Here is a 20,602-nt window from a genome sequence, read left to right as displayed (position 1 = left end):
AAAATGGCGATCCGCAAGTTTTTTGTGGTCCGTTATTGCAGCAGTTCGTTAAAATTGTGGCGATACGGCCAGCAAAAAACACAGTAAGTGTAAAAACAGGATTTTTGGTTGCTTACCGTAAAATCTGTTTCTCAAAGCCTTCATTGGGGGACACAGGAACCATGGGTGCTGCTGCCACTAGGAGGCTGACACTATGCAAATAACAAAGATAGCTCCTCCTCTGCAGTATACACCCTACCGACAGGAAGTAGGATATTCAGTTAGTGAGAAAGCAGTAGGAGAAGCAACACGTAAAAGATAGAAACTCAAACTGTAACAATATAACACAATAAAACAGAGCTGTTCAACTTGGGAGGGTGCTGTGTCCCCAATGAAGGCTCCGAGAAACAGATTTTACGGTAAGCAATCAAAAATGCTGTTTTCTCTATTGCCTCATTGGGGGACACAGGAACCATGGGACGTCCCAAAGCAGTCCCTGGGGAGGGAACAGCAGAAAACTCCATTCAGGATGGAGAAACCACTGCCGCCTGCAAGATCCTTCTGCCTAGACTGACATCTGCCGAAGCGTAGGTATGGACCTTATAAAATTTGGAAAATCTGTGGAAGACCAGGTTGCCGCATTGCAAAGATGTAGGGCGGATGCCCCATGGTGTAACGCTCAGGAGGCGCCCACTTCCCAGGTAGAGTGAGCACTTCCGCGGAGGAGTGAGTGAGCACTTTAGAGTGAGTGAGCACTTCTGAGGAGGAGGCACTCTGTTAACCAGGTAAGCCTCCAGAATAGCGGTTCCAATCCAGCGAGCAATCATAGCCTTGGAGGCCGGCAGACCTCTTTGCGCACCATGTGGAATGACAAACGGTCTGTCTTCCTAAAGGAGGCGGTCTTATACAAATAGATCCTCACCGCCCTGACCAGGTCTAGCCTGATCAGCAAATGCTCTAGAGAATGAGTAGGAGCAGGACAAAAGGAGGGAAGGACGATCATTGAAGTGAAAGGAGGTCACCACCCTGGGAAGAAAAGAAGGCGGAGGCCACAAAACTTATTCTGTTGAAAAAACAAGAAATGGGGCGACAGGAATGAGCCGCCAAGCCGAGACGCACCTAATGGAAGTGATGGCCACCAAAAAACGTCACCTTCCCGGACAGAACAGACCGTGAGGCCTGGTGGAGAGGTTCAAAGGGAGAAAACCCCATTGAGCCTCCATGATGAGATTGAGGTCCCAGGGATCCACGGGTGTCCGGAACGGGGAAGCCACATGCGTCACTACCTTGAAGAAAAGTTCTGACCTGAGAATGGGAGGTTAAAGACTTCTGAAATAGAATGTAAAGGACTGATACCTGGCCCTTTAGAGAACTAAGGGCAAAGCCAGCATCAAGTCCCACCTGGAGAAAGCCAACATGGAAGGAAGAGACAGGGTCATTGGCAGAACGTAATGGTACTCACACCAGTCAAAATAGGCTTTTCAGGTCCAGAAATAGACCCTGGAAGATGACTCCCTAGCCTGGATGATGGTGCGTAGCATCCGATCAGAGAAACCAGACGCTCTCAGGAATCATGGTTTCAACAGCAACGCTGATAAACTGAGCGACTGAGAACTCTGGTGGCAGAAAGGTCCTGTGGACAGAAGATCTGGCCTGTTTGGGAGCCTCCACGAGGCATTCGCGAGGAGAATGATGATCTCTGTGAACCAGAGCCTTCTGGGTCAATCCAGTGCGATCAGAGTGACGGACACCCCCTCCGTATTGGTCTTCAACAGATTGGGACGAAGGAGAGGAAACAGATAGGGAAGTATGAATTGCGACCCAGGAATGGCCGAAGCATCGGCGTCCACCACGAGAGGATCACAGGATCTGGAAATTAACTGTGAAACCTTCCTAATCAGTTGGAACACCATGAGATCCACGTCCAGAGTTCCCCATCAAAGGCAAATTGATGGAAGACCTCCTGAAGCAGAGACCACTCTCCTGCCACGAGGCCCTCGCGTCAGTGGCCCAGTTCTCCACACCTGGAAAATGCACTGCGGATATTGCTGGAACCGTCGCCTCTGCCTAGAGGAGGATCTTGGATAACTCTGCCATTGCCAAGAGACTCAGAGTCCCTCCCTGGTGATTGGCATATGCCACAACCGTGGCAACAGACATTTGGACTTTGACTGACAGACCTCAGAGAAGTCTTTCCCAGTGACGGAGGAACAGAAGGATGGCTCTTATCTCAAGGATGTTGATCGGCAGAGAGGACTCTTACTCCGACCAATGCCCTATACACTGACGGATGGCGAAAAATCGCACCCCAGGCGGGAAGCTTGTGTCTGTCGACACCACCTGCCAATGGGCGGTAAGGAAGGACTGGCCCTGAAGAAAGAGAGGGGATGACAGCCACCAGCTGAGAGACTGTTTGACTATGGAGAGCCGAATCGGACGATACAGAGAAGGCACAGACCAGTCCCACTGAAAAAAGGATGTCCTGAAGTGGTATCGCATGGAATTGCACAAAATGGATCGCCTCCGACGCTGCTACCATTCATTACTGAACGGAAGGAAGGCAGCCAAGGGCCTTGCAGAGAGCGAACTCCGTCCTGGAGAATTGCTCACCTCTCCTCGCCGTGAGTCCCTGAGAAAAAACCCTCAACTGACAGGTGTCGAACAGCATGCCTAAGAAGACAAGGCGCTGAATCAGGACAAGGCAAGACTTTGTTCTGTTGACCAGGCACCCGAAATGGGACAGGGAGTCAAGGACGATGGTCAGACTCTCCTGGGCCTGAGAGTCTTGAAGAGAAAGTCTTCGAAGTATGGAATGAGCACTAGGCCCCTGAACCTCAAAATGGCCATCAATGTCGCCATGATCTTTGTGAAGACCCTGGGAACGGTCGTGAGACCGAACGGCAGAGCGACAAACTGGAAATGATTCTTCTGCATCACGAAACGCAGGAACCTATGGAGTGCTGGGAAAATCAGAAACATGGAGATAGGCGTCTTGATATCTATGGAGCACAGGAATTCCTGTGGTTCCATGGAAGCGATTACTGAACGGAGGGACTTCATCCTGAAATGCCGCAGGTGGACCCTTCTGTTCACTGACTTCAGATCTAGGATGGGCCAAACCAAACCGCCCTTCTTTGGCACTACAGACAGGTTTGAATAGAAAGCTGTGAAGCGTTCCCGCAATGAGATGGAAACGATAACCCCCGAACTAAGTAGAGAGGGATGGACGCAAAGAAACCTGGGAACAGAGCAGGATCATTTGGGGGCGGGATTTGGAGAAGCAATCCCGGGGCCACTAAGCGACCCCTAACATGTATCCTGGGGATACCACCTCCTTGACCTAGGCGTTCTCCCCCGGGACAAGCCCAAACAACCCTGAAAAATAAAAGACGCCCGCCCAACCTGGGAGAAACGCTGGGCTCTTGACACGAGTCGTACCGAGGAAGATCTGCCGGGTCTGGACCTGGTGGACCTACCATGGGAGTTTTGGGAGCGCCTGGAAGGGTGGACTTGAAGGAAGTCCCCTTTTTTATTTTTTTTGTAAACCTGGCGAGTCTGCAGTCTGTGCTGGCCAGCAGAACCTTCGTCACCGCGAAACGGCACAAAAGGACCAAACGGAGCTGAACTGCCTTTTTAGGGGAGGCTGGCAAGAGTTGGGCTGAAGAAGGAGGTAAATCGTGCCTCTCCGTGGCATCCTTAATAATTTGATCCAGATTGGATCTAAACAGACGGGCCCCATGGAAGGGGAGGCTAGAAAGGGACTTCTTTGACGACAAGTCTGCCTGCCATGCCTTGAGTCAAATATTCTGCCGGATGGCCAACATATTGCTGGATGCCTGAGTTGCACAATACATGGCCTCTAGGGAGGCAGATATAAAAAATTTTCCTGCATAGGAAATCTGGTCCGCAAGGTCGGCTATTTCCCCCAGAGGTGTTCCGACCTGAATGTCCTTACGAAGCTGTTAGGCCCCTCTAGCTATGGCCCTTGAGACCAAGGTAGAGGCAGAGGCCAGGGACAATGCAGGAGCAGCCGCTTCAAAGGCTGACTTTACCAGCGATTCTATAAATCTATTATTGGAATCCTTGAGGGATGCTGCATTAGAGAGTGGGAGGACCGTGTGGATGGGCAGTCTGGAGACTGGTGGGTCCACTGCCAGGGAAGCAGTTCAGTTAGCAGAGAGCTCAGGGGAGAAGGGATATAGGATCCCGAGACGCTTCCCTCTCTGAAAGCGTCTGGTGGGGTTCACCTTTTCCCTAGCAACTGCCTCCACATATTCACTGTGTGGGGCAAAGACCTTGGAAGTTGGTTTTGACCGTCTAAACGAAACTGTCTAATCTGGGGGTTCCGTAGAGGTATCCGTGATGCCTAAGGTCTGGTGACCGCAACAAGAAGACTCTGTACCATATCTCTCCTGTTAGAGGCCTGTACTGAATCCAAGGCTGAATCATCCTCTGAAAAATGCAACCGAGGACGCCACGCCCGAGTCGGGAGAGGAGGATCTGGAAGAGGAATCTCGCCGTGCCAAAACAGAGGGCAAGATGGAGCGGGAAAAAGGACTTAGAATGGCGCTCCTGTTTGGATCTCTGCAGCCTGTGTTGAGAAGGGGTCAGACGGACAATCCTGTGACCCACTGGCAACTGCGGGAGCTGGAAGGGACAATCTTTCAAGCACGGACACCAGGGTCTGCGACACCCTGGGGAGGTCCGCCACAGACTGCGACAGAAAGGAAAACCGCCCAGGGATAGGGGTCTCGGGCTCACCCGGGGTAGGAAGGGACTCCTGGGCGATGGGAACAGTGGAGATTCTGCAGCCCTGAAAGAGGGAAGAGGACTAACCTAAATGGAGCCTGCCATTTACCAGAGAGCACACAAAGTGTCTGACAGGAGTAGAGGAAGAAGAGGGAGCAGGAGGACGTGAACACTCCCCTATAGGATTAGGCATGGTAAGCATACCTACTAAAGAATGCCAGAAGGTTAGGTGAACAGGAGAGATGCAGAAAGGAGTGACAGACTGCTAAGCAGTGCTACTCACAGCAGGTGTAGTGTCCTATAGTCTGCTCCCAGGCTGTAGCTGCGACGGGTATCAGGGCACAGGTCTAGGGCACCAGCAGGAAGATGGAGGCGGGGAACCTGGCCGGTGAAGACGCACGCTGGTGGGAAAGGACCCGCTCTCAGAGGTCGGAAGGGGGGGAATAGCCACCGGTTCCAGAGAACGCTCCCCAGCAAGATGGCGGCGATCCCAGGCCAATTGGGGCAGCTGGTAGTGGGCGGAGCTAGCCGCCCTGCACAGGAATGGGTATAGACAGAGTCGGGTGGGAGAAAAGCCCGCCTGGATGTTGAGAGGATGGGGGGGCAGAGCCAGCGCTGCAACTAGGCCTGAGAAAAGCCGGGACCTAGATTTGCAGCAAATAACCGCCGGAGCATGGGGGGGCACGCGGAGGCCTAAAAACGCCGCAGTAATGGGATACCCGGTGCCCCCACTGCCATCGGAAAGGGCAGGGAAAGCTCCCGAAGCTAAAAACCTCGGTAAAATTACAGAAAGGATGGCTTAAGGGGGGCTTCAGGTATGAAAGAAGTAAAGGATCTTTCTTCTTATGTTCTCATCTTCTTCTGCCGACGCCAGGACTTGGGGAGAAAGAAAAGTACCTCCCCGTCCAGCATGGATCAGACATCCGAAAACCTGTGATGTGGGACGTTCTAGTCTCCTCAGACCGACAGGCTCTGGTGGGCGAGTGGGTACGGGCATGGAGGCAGGACCAGGTCCGGATCACCTGAACACTCTTCTGTGTTAGGGGCTGGGGTCCTGCCGACTAGACGTATGAGGATACAGGGTGGCAGTACACACCGTACTCATAGTCTCATTGTGGGAGTACAGTAGTGACCGTTCACCCTGGTACCTGAAAAGGAACGACGCACACTGAGGTAGATATGGTTCTAATGAAAGACCCGTGTCCACCTCCTACTGACACTAAGCTAAACTGGATATCCTACTTCCTGTCGGTGGGGTGTACACTGTAGAGGAGGATCTAACTTTTTTATTTGCATGGTGTCAGCCTCCTAGTGGCAGTAGCATATACCCATGGTTCCTGTGTCTCCCAATGAGGCAATAGAGAAAGAAGCCTAACCCAACAGATAATGTCAGGAAAAGGAAGGATCTGGAATTTCTGACAGGTGATACTTTATTCTCCGGGAGATAAGCCCCACTAGAAGAGATCGCCGCCCAATACGTCATCATATGTCATAAGCTGAGAGGAGCTTAAAACACCAAATGGACTATTATTTCCCAAATTGTGCCCAATCACCCCATTCCCATAATCCCCAATCCTCTCCCCTGTCACATTTATTTTCCTTGCTTTGGCAACACTAAATGTATTTTGGTCCTGCCAATAAAGCCTATTTGAGTTTGAGTCTGTCAGTGTCTCTCACATAAAGAACAAAGGAGTTCATGGATGAGTCGAGCATTCCTGTGTATGGGGGAGACAGGAGAGATTGCTTTTGGCTGAGCAAGTGTCAATATACGGCTATCTAATATGTATGGCCAGTGTGACCGGGTCACTGACACTGTATGTGTTGTGACGAACATTGCTTTGTTTCTTGATCCGAAACCCACAAGTTTCTCTCCAGCATGTTATGTGGCGTGTTAACCAGCCATTATCAGGGACTGGGTTTTTGGTGAGTAGGTGAGAGATGGGCAGGAGGCCTACTCACCATATCTCCACCTCAAGGGTGTGACTGGGGACTTAAATGTTCAGCCACTGTTTTTGTTCTCCAGATGGTAGCTCCAGGGGGAGCTGAGGACATTGAGTGTTCCCTGCAGGTGAATCTTGCAGAAAAAAGTACTCCATTAGACTTTATATTTGTTTCGTTTTGCCATTAGGTCAGAAAAGCCATGTTTACTTTGTTTAACCCTGCTACGGTCTATGCTGTGCTGTAATAAACCAGCAGGTGATTTACCAGTTTACCAGAAGCATTCCTGTGTTTACCTCTGCAAGCAGTCGAGTGAGTCAACCCCTCACAGCAGCTTAAGAGTTGGGACAAGGCTCCAGGCATTTGTGGCATATAACATTAATTGAAATGGAAATGAACCACTGACAATAAGCCTTTGTCCCCCAACTCTTTTCGTTTGAAATCCCATGTCTGAATTTTTTAAATTACAAATTCTGTGTTTAAGGCCGGGGTCACACTTGTATTTGCAATTCGAGAATCTTGTGCATCAATACCCAGCACTGCCGCCGGCTCTTGGGACTGGAGCGTGCGGCTGCATAGAAATACATGCAGCTGAATGCTCCGGTCCCAAGTGAGGGCGGCAGTTCCAGTTAATGATGAGTTTCTCGCATTGCACATGCAAGTGTGACCCTGGCCTAATTCTTAAGAAATGTATATTTAATAAATATGTAAAAAGAGTCCACTTTCAAAGGAAAAATTGTAAAAGCTGAATTTATTAATTAAGCACATTAAGGAACTATCATTACTACCTTATTCACGTAGGTTAAGAGCCCATCAACAAATGTTGACTTTATTTTTTGTATCTGTAAAAAAGTATAAATATAATAATAGTGTGACAATATATTAACCACTTTATGAAAGACTTTTTATGGCAAGGATAGCACAGTAAAAATGGTAAGTATTATATATGGTGCATGCAAAATTTAGCTTTATACAATATTTATGTATTTGCTCTATGCACCTCTGAGGGTGATGTATCACGGCTCCGTACAACATGTGGCAATAATACAGCCATATTACATCATGAGGACATGCAGCCAGCAGTGTAATACATGTAATGCTGATTTTTGGAAAATCCGTTCCCAAAAGTAAAAATATAGAAATACACTTTATGATATTATTAACCAATTCAAGACTGGGATATTTTCATTTTTTTAAACATGATGTTTAACATTTTTTTTTGTTCAGATAGTAAAGTAATTTTTAATCTTTTTTTTCAAGATACCCAGGGATTCATTTTTATGTTAGTGTGATATTCTCACTCACTTTTTTCCTCATATGAAAAAAGTGTTCTTTCATTTTGTAACAAATATTTTTATATATTGGTTAAGTTTAGTTTTTTTCTACAAAGTTACAACAATTTGGATTGACAGTGGCATTTTTTTGTTTATTTTTTACCTTTTTTATTATTTAGTTGTCATTTACTTTGCACATTGTGCCTCCCCCCACAAGGTCATAAAGACCTTTGAGGGGTATTTAAATTTTGAAATATTTTTATATTCAACTTATTTCCCCTGTAACTGGGCTGGTAAATTAGCACTAGTAACAGTGGAAATGCAGCCTCCTGTCTACATAGCAGTGCTATGACCCAGCAGCTCCTGCTCTTTCACTATGCACAGTGATCAATAAACAGTCTGTGCCTTCTCTATGAGGGCTCTAGCTGTTTCTGACAGTCATATCTCTGCTTCTGCAGCAACAGGATCGCTTTACAACATCACTGCTGATTATAAGCGGAACCGCCTAGAGTGTATGGGCAGTCTAGAAGCATTTAAATAATGTAAAAAAAAAAACAACAACAAAATATACAAAAGGGCAAATAAAAAAAATAATCTTACTTGTCTAAATTGTAAAACAATTCCAGGCAGAGGATGCAGGTCTTTCAGTTGATTTAACTAGGGTATTAATGGAAAAGTTTATGTTGAATTGTACACAGGCATATACAATATATATTTTATATATACATACATACAGTATACTGTATGCAGTGCCTTGAAAAGTGTATTTATACCCCGTGAACATTTCCACGTTTTATCACGTTACACCGACAAATTTAAATGTATTTTAGTGGTACCAACACAAGGTAACAAGTATTTGTGAAGCGTAAAGGCAATGATGCATGGTTTTCTAATGAATGTGATGTGTATTTGTATTCATCTCCCTGTAGTCTGATATTCCTAAACAAAATCCAGTGTGATCAATTGCCTCAGGAAGTCAAATAATCCGTAAATTGAGTCCGCCTGTGTGTAATGTATTCTCAGTATAACTACAGCTGTTCTCTGAAGGCCTCAGAGGTTTGTTTGAGAACATTAGCGATCAAACAGCATCATGAAAACCCACCAGACAGGTCAGGGATAAAGTTGTGGAGCAGAGTAAAGCAGGTTTAGGTTATAAAAAAAAAATCACTAAAGCTCTGAACATCTCACGGAACACTGTTCAATCCATCATCCAAAACGGGAAGGATTATGGCACAATTGCAAACCTACCAAAACATGGCCGTTCACCTAACCTGACATCCTAGGAGAGCGCTAATCAGAGAAACAGCCATGAGGCCCATGGTCACTGTGGAGGAGCTGCAGAGTTACACAGCTCAAGTGGGAGAATCAGGCCACAGGAGGACTACTAGTTATATACTCCACTAATCTTGCCTTTTTGGAATACTGGCAAGAAGAAAGCTTTTTTTGAATGCAAGCCATAAGATGTTGTGTTTTCAGCTTGCAAAAAGTCATGTAGGTGACACATGCATATGAAAGAAGGTGCTCTGGTCAGTTGAGACCAAGGTAGAACTTTTTGGGCTAAATGCAAAATGCTAAGTGTTGCTGAAAACCAAAAAAACTAACACTGCATTTCACCCTGAAAACCCCATCCTCATTGTAAAATATGATGATGGCAGCACTATGCTGTGGGGAGGCCTTTCTTCAGCAGGGACAGGGAAGCTGGTCAGATTTAATGGGAAGATGAGCTAAAGACAGGGTAATCCTGTAGGCAAACCTGTTAGAGGCTGAAAAAGACTTGAGACTGGAGTGTAGGTTCACCGCCGAAGAGGACAACAACCCTAAACCTCTTGCCAGAGCTATAATGGATGGTTTACATCAAAGCACATTCATGTGTGTGAATGGCCCAGTCATAGTGCAGATCAAAATCCCATTGAGAACCCGTGGCAAGAGTTGAAATATGCTGTTTATAGACACCTCCATCCAATTTCACTGAGCTAGAGTAAGTGTGCAAAGAAGAATGGCAAAAATGTCACCTCTAGATGTGCAAAGCTGGTATAGACAGACCTCAAAAGACTTGCAGCAGTAATTGCAGAGAAAAGTGGTCCTACAAAGTAGTGACTCAGGGGGGCTGAATACAAATGCAACTCACAATTTTCAGATTTGTATTTTGAAAAACATAGAAAATCTTGTATCAATTACTGCACAAATACTTGACAGTTAGTGTTGATATATTACATAAAATATATTTAGGTTTGTGGGTATTATGTGAACAAAATATGAAAAAGTTCACAAGGAATGAATACTTTTTCACGGCACTGTATAGATGAAAGTATTTGCTGATACATTTCATTAGAACAATTCATAATGTGACTGAGTAGTGCGTATGGCCCTCATGTGCCTGTGTGCACTCTCGACAAGGTCTGGCCATGCTCCTGATGAGACAACGGATGATGTCCTGGGGGGGATCTCCCCCCAGACATGGATCGGGGCAACAATGAGCTCTTGGAAAGTGTGTGGTGCTTTTGCCAGAATCATTTGCATGGATACATTTGTATTCAGGTCTGGAGAACGTGATGGCCAGTCAATGGCATCAATGTCTTTGTCATCCAGGAACTGCCTGCACACTCTGGCTACATGAAGCTGGAGATTGTCCAGTGCCAGGAAGAGAGCATGGCTCAATACACCAGCATATGGTCTGAATATGGCTGTGAAGATTTCATCTGGTACCTAACAGCAGTGGGTACTGTCATCTATGACATGGAGGTTTGTGTGTGACCCTCCAAGAATATATCTCTCCAGCCCAACTGATCCACCACCAAACTGGTCATTCCTGGATGATGTTGCAGTCATCATAAAGTTTACTACTGTGTCTCTGGATTCTTTGCCATCTGTCAAATGTGCTCTTGTCTGTGAAGTGAATGGGACACCAATGGCGGACCTGCCCAATCTGGTGTTTTCTGTTGAATGCCAGACGAGCTGTGGACACAGATTCTACTTTAGGATGATGGGCCCTAAGGCCACCCTCATGGAGACTGTGTCTGACAGTTTCAGGGGTGGACATATCATTGGTGCAACCTGTGCGGTTGAACAGGGGCCCAAGAGGTAATTGGGGCCATTTCTAACTCCAAAGCAGGTGCAATTTTGCATTTTTAGGAGCTCTTGGGCTGCATAGGTCCCATATATTGTTCTTGTACAGGGGCCCTCTTCTGCCCTTGTCCACCAGTGGACAGTTTGGTCAGAAATATACACACTAGTAGCTTAAAGAGTCTATTTTGTAAGGCTCTAGCAGCTCCTCCAGATCCTCCTCGCACTAAAAGGAGCAGATACCTCTCTTCTGCAAGACATAGCAAAACTGTACAGTTGTGTCATACTGGAGGAGCTGGGCTAGCTGAATGGGCAGCAGGTACCGCCTCATGCTACCAGTATTAACAAAGGCTCTAGCAAAATCTCAAACTAGAGAAGAATAAGGATAAATAGAGATGAAAGAATAAAGAAGAGAAGCATTATCGGTGGCCACCTCCTGGAAAACCATTCCCATTATTAGCTGTTGTTTTGCTGTTACCCTCCAGTGCTCCTGTTGTCACTTTAATTTGCACAAAGCAGATGAAAGTAGTTCACAATCGCTTAAGGTACCGTCACATTTAGCGACACTGCAGCGATCTAGAAAACGATTCCGATCGCTGCAGCGTCGCTGTGTGGTCGCTGGAGAGCTGTCACACAGACAGCTCTCCAGCGACCAACGATGCCGGTCCCCGGGTAACCAGGGTAAACATCGGGTTACTAAGCGCAGGGCCACGCTTAGTAACCCGATGTTTACCCTGGTTACCAGCGTAAAAGGTAAAAAAAACAAACACTACATACTTACCTTCCGGTGTCTGTCCCCCGGCGCTGTGCTTTACTGCACTGACTGTGAGCGCCAGCCGGAAAGCAGAGCGGTGACGTCACCGCTGTGCTCTGCTTTCCGGCTGGCCGGCGCTCACAGTGCAGAGAAGCACAGCGCCGGAGGACAGACACCGGAATGTAAGTATGTAGTGTTTGGTTTTTTTTACGTTTACGCTGGTAACCAGGGTAAACATCGGGTTACTAAGCACGGCCCTGCTCTTAGTAACCCGATGTTTACCCTGGTTACCAGTGAAGACATCGCTGAATCGGCGTCACACATGCCGATTCAGCGATGTCTGCGGGAGTCCAGCGACGAAATAAAGTTCTGGACTTTCTGCTCCGACCAATGATGGCACAGCAGGATCCTGATCGCTGCTGCGTGTCAAACACAACGATATCGCTAGCCAGGACCCTGCAACGTCACGGATTGCTAGCGATATCGTTCAGTGTGAAGGTACCTTTATGCTTCTTAACTCGATAGATTGATATCCCTAAAGTACAATTGACATTCGTATTATACTGTGATGTTTAAGGCAATGTTCATAAGATGTATGTTCTGCAGCGTTTCCAATATTGCAATAAAGATTCTGTGATTCTACAGTGAATATATAAAACTGTGGCAAACAGACATCGTGTGAACATGGACTAAGTATTACTTTCATTTTTTTGAGCAGTGTCTATTAGCGATGAGCGAGTGTGCTCGTTACTCGAGATTTCCGAGCATGCTCGGGTGTTCTCCGAGTATTTTGGGCGTACTCGGAAATTATGTTTGAGTCCCCACAGCTGCATGATTTGCGGCTGCTAGACAACCTGAATACATGTGGGGATTCCCTAACAAACAGGCAATCCCTGCATGTGTTCAGGTTATCTAACAGCCGCAAATCATGCAGATGCGGCGACTTGAACATACCGTAATTTCTGAGCATGCCCAAAACACTGGGAGAACACCCGAGCATGCTCGGAAATCTCGAGTAACGAGCACACTCGCTCATCACTAGTGTCTATATATCAAACAAAAATGCTGACCATGATTAGTCATATATCTACAATAGCAACCATCTAGTTTGAACACACATTTATTACTGATGCGTACATGCCTCCTTCTCTCTTTTGGTGATGATGTCAAGAAGAGGGGAAGAGACCCTTGCAGTAACGTACATGTACATGACGATGTGGGATGGGGTATAGCTGACAGGTTTGCTATATTACCAGGATATTTAGCTGATAGATGTAAACCAACCAACCTTTTGTCATCTGTCATGTCAATAGGGGTATATAAATATGCACACTAATAATATATATCTTACAAGAGAAGCAATCAGATCATAGGTTTGCAAATCTGTGGTGAATAAGCCTGTGTCCTGGACTGTTCGGAAAAGAGGTTGCAATGTGCTTTAAAGGTAATGGAGGACATTTATCCAGACAAAAATCAAAACATTTATCAGACTTTGCACTTAGTCATCAATATACAGGATAGAAGGGCAAGGTCCTGGAGATCCAGATGAAATGTAGTGTTTATGAAGTTCTCTTCTAAGATGACCAAGCGAGGTAGTCATTGTCGAGCTTCAGTCTCCACTCACTTTGGCATCCTACAGACATCTCGTGTCCCAGTGCCGGTGAGCTGCTATGTGTGAGGGCCATCACACTTACTTTGAGACTGCAGGCCTCTTCTTCTTCAGAATCCAGGACTTAGGGAAACTGTCAGCAGGTTTTTGCTATACACTCTCTGAAGAAGCATTTGCAAAACACGCATTGAAGGGTGACCTGGAGGCTACAATGTAGACTCTAGTGATATCGAGACCTCGGATTATAGATAGCTCAACAACTGATCTCTGCTAGATCTGTAGCAAAGAAAACTGCGATGCTATCGCAACCGCTGCACCCAGTAAATTAAGTGACTCACCCTACCTCATGCTGTTGTCAGATTACATAGAAAAAAACCTGCTAACAGATTCCCTTTAATATTATGGGATATGGTGGTCCTGCCTACGATTATATAAGCCTATGCATCCCCATATGAAATGTCCTCAGAAAACAGAGCATCACATAAACTGACATTACCGCTGGCTCAGCCGTAGATAAGAGATGACCCAAGTTTGTCTGGGGAAGCTTATTTTTACACTTCAGGTGCAGGTGGAACTTTTCAAAAAGTATCTAAAATAACAGAAACAGAATTATAACTTCATAATACAGGTCCCTGGTCCAGCACCAAAGCCAATATTCCATGGCTGATGGACGGGAGCACCACAGACCTCCTCCTACTTGTCGGCAATCCGATTCTCCTCTTTTGATTAGCTGTGCAATGTCATGTGTAATGTCAACAATGACGTTGCGCCAGCTCGGTTAATCAAGAGAAGTCGGCCATGGAATAGTGATCTGCTCACTGGCCCAAGGTCATGCGAATCCATTCGCTCAACATTAGTTTACAGCAAGAGAGGAATTCATGTTTTGTATATAATGTTTGCTGAGCTATGCTACATATTGTTTGTATTTATTGTGTTAGATTAGAAACAACTATATTTAAACTAATTATCCCTCTCTAAAGAATATTTTTTCCTGATGCAGCCAAACAGAGACCGGAGATACTCAGAGCTGGCCCCGGGCAGGGTTATTAAGCACAGTTATGGGTTTGTTTGTTTTTTTTCAATTAACTGAGTATATAAGAAAAAGTTTTGTGAAATTGGACAAGGCCTTAAGGGGTGTGAAGCTGATAGGCTTCAAATGGCAGGACGCTGCTGAGGCCAACTGTTGTGAATTCTGTGGTCACAAGTGGTATTGCAGTCTCTGGGCGTCCTCCCTCAGGTGTTTTGGTGAGCTCGTTGGCTGCCTTGCTATTTAGCTCCACCTGAGTCTGTCTTCCTTGCTCCTTGTCAATGTTCCAGTGTTGGATCTGAGCTACTGCATCTTTCCTTGGGCCTGCTGCTCTGCTAGATAAGTGCTTCTAGTTTGTTTTCTGTTTTTTCTGTCCAGCTTGTTATTATCTTTTGCTGGAAGCTCTGAGAAGCAAAGGGGTGCACCGCCGTGCTGTTAGTTCGGCACGGTGGGTCTTTTTGCCCCTTTGCGTGGTTTTCGTTTTAGGGTTTTTTGTAGACTGCATAGTTCTCTTTGCTATCCTCGCTCTGTCTAGAATATCGGGCCTCACTTTGCTGAATCTATTTCATTCCTACGTTTGTCTTTTCATCTTGCTAACAGTCATTATATGTGGGGGCTGCCTATTCCTTTGGGGTATTTCTCTGAGGTAAGTCAGGCTTGTATTTCTATCTTCAGGCTAGTCAGCTCCTCAGGCAGTGCCGAGTTGCATAGGTAGTGATAGGCGCAATCCACTGCTGCTTCCAGTTGTGTGAGGACAGTTCAGGTACTGCAGTCTACAGAGATTCCACGTCTCAGAGCTCGTCCTATTGTTTTGGGTTTTTGCCAGATCTCTGTATGTGCGCTGATTACTGCACGCTGTGTTGCCTGATTGCCAGCCATAACAGTACAAGGAGCCTATTCAATGATTTCCAATAGAGGGAAAAAAGAAATCCTGACATCATTTTTTTTTCTTCTTAGCTCTGTCTTCAGTCTTTTTTTTCCCCTAGACATTAGAGTGCTTCAGGACACAGCTGTGGACATGGATATTCAGGCTCTGTGCTCCTCAATGGATAATCTCGTTGTAAATGTACAAAAGATTCAAGATACTATTGATCAGAAATCGATGCTAGAACCAAGAATTCCGATTCCTGATTTGTTTTTTGGTGACAGAACTAAGTTCCTGAGCTTCAGAAATAATTGTAAGCTATTTTTGGCCTTGAAACCTCATTCTTCTGGTAATCCTATTCAACAGGTTTTGATTATTATTTCTTTTTTGCGCGGCGACCCACAGGACTGGGCGTTTTCTCTTGCACCAGGAGATTCTGCATTGAGTAATATTGATGCATTTTTCCAGGCGCTGGGATTGCTTTACGATGAGCCTAATTCAGTGGATCAAGCTGAGAAAAATCTGCTGGCTTTATGCCAGGGTCAGGATGATGTAGAACTATATTGTCAGAAATTTAGAAAATGGTCAGTACTCACTCTGTGGAATGAATCTGCACTAGCGGCTTTGTTCAGAAAGGGTCTCTCTGAAGCTCTTAAGGATGTAATGGTGGGATTTCCTATGCCTGCTGGTTTGAATGAGTCTATGTCCTTGGCCATTCAGATCGGTCGTCGCTTGCGCGAGCGTAAATCTGTGCACCATCTGGCGGTATTGTCTGAGAGTAAGCCTGAGCCTATGCAGTGCAACAGGACTATGACTAAAGTAGAACGGCAAGAACACAGACGTCTGAACAGACTGTGTTTCTATTGTGGTGATTCTACTCATGCTATTTCTAATTGTCCTAAACGCACTAGGCGGTTCGATAGCTCTGCCGTTATTGGTACTGTACAGTCCAAATTCCTTTTGTCCATTACCTTAATGTGCTCTTTGTCATCATATTCTGTCATGGCGTTTGTGGATTCAGGCGCTGCCCTGAATCTGATGGATTTGGATTATGCTAAACGTTGTGGATTTTTCTTGGAGCCTTTGCGGTGTCCTATTCCGTTGAGAGGAATTGATGCTACACCTCTGGCCAAGAATAAGCCTCAGTACTGGGCCCAGCTGACCATGTGCATGGCTCCTGCACATCAGGAAGTTATTCGCTTTTTGGTACTGCATAATTTGCATGATGTGGTCGTGTTGGGGTTGCCATGGCTACAAACCCATAATCCAGTATTGGATTGGAACTCTATGTCGGTAACCAGCTGGGGTTGTCAGGGAGTACATGGTGATGTTCCATTTTTGTCTATTTCGTCATCCATTCCTTCTGACATCCCAGAGTTCTTGTCGGACTTTCAGGATGTATTTGAAGAGCCCAAGTCTGATGCCCTTCCTCCGCATAGGAATTGTGATTGTGCTATCGATTTGATTCCTGGTAGTAAATTCCCTAAGGGTCGTTTATTTAATTTGTCCATACCTGAACACACCGCTATGCGCAGTTATGTGAAGGAGTCCCTGGAGAAGGGACATATTCGCCCATCGTCGTCACCATTGGGAGCAGGGTTCTTTTTTGTAGCCAAGAAGGATGGTTCGCTAAGACCGTGTATTGATTACCGCCTTCTTAATAAGATCACTGTTAAGTTTCAGTATCCCTTGCCATTGATTTCTGACTTGTTTGCTCGGATTAAGGGGGCTAGTTGGTTTACTAAGATTGATCTTCGTGGTGCGTATAATCTGGTGAGAATCAGGCAGGGAGATGAATGGAAAACGGCATTTAATACGCCCGAGGGTCATTTTGAGTATCTGGTGATGCCGTTCGGACTTGCCAATGCTCCATCTGTTTTTCAGTCTTTTATGCATGACATTTTTCGTGAGTATCTGGATAAATTCTTGATTGTTTACTTGGATGACATTTTGATCTTCTCAGATGATTGGGAGTCTCATGTAAAGCAAGTCAGAATGGTTTTCCAGGTACTGCGTGCTAATTCCTTGTTTGTGAAGGGATCAAAGTGTCTCTTCGGTGTGCAGAAAGTTTCATTTTTGGGGTTCATCTTTTCCCCTTCTACTATCGAGATGGATCCGGTTAAGGTTCAGGCCATCCAGGATTGGACTCAGCCGACATCTCTAAAAAGTTTGCAGAAATTCCTGGGCTTTGCTAATTTTTATCGTCGCTTCATCTGTAATTTTTCTAGCATTGCCAGACCATTGACCGATTTGACCAAGAAGGGTGCTGATTTGGTTAATTGGTCTTCTGCTGCCGTGGAAGCTTTTCAGGAGTTGAAGCGTCGTTTTTGCTGTGCCCCTGTGTTGTGTCAACCTGATGTTTCTCTTCCGTTCCAGGTCGAGGTTGATGCTTCTGAGATTGGTGCAGGGGCGGTTTTGTCACAGAGAGGTTCTGGTTGCTCAGTGTTCAAACCATGTGCTTTCTTTTCCAGGAAATTTTCTGCTGCTGAGCGTAATTATGATGTGGGCAACCGAGAGTTGCTGGCCATGAAGTGGGCATTCGAGGAGTGGCGTCATTGGCTTGAGGGTGCTAAGCATCGCGTGGTGGTTTTGACTGATCATAAGAACCTTACTTATCTTGAGTCTGCCAAGCGCTTGAATCCTAGACAGGCCCGTTGGTCGTTATTTTTTGCTCGTTTTGATTTTGTGATTTCATACCTTCCGGGCTCTAAAAATGTGAAGGCGGATGCTCTGTCTAGGAGTTTTGTGCCCGACTCTCCGGGGTTATCTGAGCCGGCGAGTATCCTCAAGGAAGGAGTCATTGTGTCTGCCATCTCCCCTGATTTGCGGAGAGTGTTGCAGAAATTTCAGGCTAATAAACCTGATCGTTGTCCGGCCGAGAAACTGTTCGTCCCTGATAGGTGGACTAGTAAAGTTATCTCTGAACTTCATTGTTCGGTGCTGGCCGGTCATCCAGGAATCTTTGGTACCAGGGAGTTGGTTGCTAGATCCTTTTGGTGGCCGTCTCTGTCGCGGGATGTGCGTGCTTTTGTGCAGTCCTGTGGAATTTGTGCTAGGGCTAAGCCCTGCTGTTCACGTGCCAGTGGGTTGCTTTTGCCCTTGCCGGTCCCGAAGAGGCCTTGGACACATATTTCGATGGATTTCATTTCTGACCTTCCCGTTTCTCAAAAGATGTCTGTCATTTGGGTGGTCTGTGATCGCTTTTCTAAAATGGTCCATCTGGTGCCCTTGGTTAAATTGCCTTCCTCCTCTGATTTGGTGCCTTTGTTCTTCCAGCATGTGGTTCGTTTACATGGCATTCCTGAGAATATTGTTTCTGACAGAGGTTCCCAGTTTGTCTCAAGGTTCTGGCGAGCCTTTTGTGGTAGGATGGGCATTGACCTATCTTTTTCCTCGGCCTTCCATCCTCAGACTAATGGCCAGACCGAACGAACCAATCAGACCTTGGAAACATATCTGAGATGTTTTGTTTCCGCTGACCAGGATGATTGGGTGTCATTTTTGCCGTTGGCTGAGTTCGCCCTTAATAATCGGGCCAGCTCGGCTACCTTGGTCTCTCCATTTTTCTGCAATTCTGGGTTCCATCCTCGTTTCTCTTCAGGACAGGTTGAGTCTTCGGACTGTCCTGGTGTGGATTATGTGGTGGACAGGTTGCAGCAGATCTGGACTCAGGTAGTGGACAATTTGACCTTGTCCCAGGAGAAGGCTCAGCTTTTCGCTAATCGCAGACGCCGTGTGGGACCCCGACTTCGTGTTGGGGATCTGGTTTGGTTATCTTCTCGTCATATACCTATGAAGGTTTCCTCTCCTAAATTTAAACCTCGTTTTATTGGTCCGTATAGGATTTCTGAGATTCTCAATCCGGTGTCTTTTCGTCTGACCCTCCCAGACTCCTTTTCCATACATAATGTATTCCATAGGTCGTTGTTGAGGAGATACGTGGCACCTATGGTTCCATCTGTGGAGCCTCCTGCCCCTGTTTTGGTGGAGGGGGAATTGGAGTATATTGTGGAGAAGATTTTGGATTCTCGTGTCTCTAGACGGAAACTCCAGTATCTGGTCAAATGGAAGGGTTATGCTCAGGAAGATAATTCCTGGGTTTTTGCCTCTGATGTCCATGCCCCAGATCTTGTTCGTGCCTTTCATGTGGCTCATCCTGGTCGGCCTGGGGGTTCTGGTGAGGGTTCGGTGACCCCTCCTCAAGGGGGGGGTACTGTTGTGAATTCTGTGGTCACAAGTGGTATTGCAGTCTCTGGGCGTCCTCCCTCAGGTGTTTTGGTGAGCTCGTTGGCTGCCTTGCTATTTAGCTCCACCTGAGTCTGTCTTCCTTGCTCCTTGTCAATGTTCCAGTGTTGGATCTGAGCTACTGCATCTTTCCTTGGGCCTGCTGCTCTGCTAGATAAGTGCTTCTAGTTTGTTTTCTGTTTTTTCTGTCCAGCTTGTTATTATCTTTTGCTGGAAGCTCTGAGAAGCAAAGGGGTGCACCGCCGTGCTGTTAGTTCGGCACGGTGGGTCTTTTTGCCCCTTTGCGTGGTTTTCGTTTTAGGGTTTTTTGTAGACTGCATAGTTCTCTTTGCTATCCTCGCTCTGTCTAGAATATCGGGCCTCACTTTGCTGAATCTATTTCATTCCTACGTTTGTCTTTTCATCTTGCTAACAGTCATTATATGTGGGGGCTGCCTATTCCTTTGGGGTATTTCTCTGAGGTAAGTCAGGCTTGTATTTCTATCTTCAGGCTAGTCAGCTCCTCAGGCAGTGCCGAGTTGCATAGGTAGTGATAGGCGCAATCCACTGCTGCTTCCAGTTGTGTGAGGACAGTTCAGGTACTGCAGTCTACAGAGATTCCACGTCTCAGAGCTCGTCCTATTGTTTTGGGTTTTTGCCAGATCTCTGTATGTGCGCTGATTACTGCACGCTGTGTTGCCTGATTGCCAGCCATAACAGCCAACTATTCATCAGGTAGAAATAACTTAGTAGAAAGTAAAGAGTCACTGAGATCATGATCAAGGAAGGAGAAAAGGATCTCACAAAGAAGTCAGTCCTACTTCGTCCAAGCACCGTTCAAAACTCAGCTTTACATCTACTGAAAGTCTTTGTTTCCACCGGTCGATAATCTAACATTAACGTAGTTGCATCGTTTATAGTCTAAGGCTACGTTCACACGGTGCGGTTTTTGCTGCGGATCCGCAGCCGTTTTCCATGTGGGGTACAGTACAATGTATCCCTATGGAAAACGAAACCCGCTGTGCCGACGATCCTGAATGTCCCCGGAAAAACCGCGCGGAAACGCTGCGGGAAAAAAGAAGTACCATGTCAATTCTTTCTGCGGATTCCGCAGCGGGTT

General features: G+C 46.3%; 1 protein-coding gene across 3 annotated transcripts in view; it reads right to left on the bottom strand.

The window, feature by feature from the left end:
* POLN (DNA polymerase nu) overlaps positions 1-20,602 on the bottom strand; it is a 208,904-nt gene that overhangs the window by 152,460 nt on the left and 35,842 nt on the right. For all 3 annotated transcript variants that reach the window (XM_069744878.1, XM_069744879.1, XM_069744880.1), the window contains 3 exons: positions 13,863-13,955; positions 8,541-8,597; positions 7,455-7,508 (listed from right to left, as the gene is read on the bottom strand). In XM_069744878.1, coding sequence (XP_069600979.1) covers positions 7,455-7,508; positions 8,541-8,597; positions 13,863-13,955 — 204 coding nt within the window. The remainder of the gene's footprint in view (positions 1-7,454; positions 7,509-8,540; positions 8,598-13,862; positions 13,956-20,602) is intronic.

The sequence above is a fragment of the Ranitomeya imitator genome, chromosome 1 (genome assembly GCF_032444005.1).
Source record: "Ranitomeya imitator isolate aRanImi1 chromosome 1, aRanImi1.pri, whole genome shotgun sequence".
Lineage (NCBI taxonomy): Eukaryota > Metazoa > Chordata > Amphibia > Anura > Dendrobatidae > Ranitomeya > Ranitomeya imitator.
The sequence above is the reverse complement of the archived record's forward strand: the minus strand, read 5'-3'. Positions and strand labels throughout refer to the sequence as shown.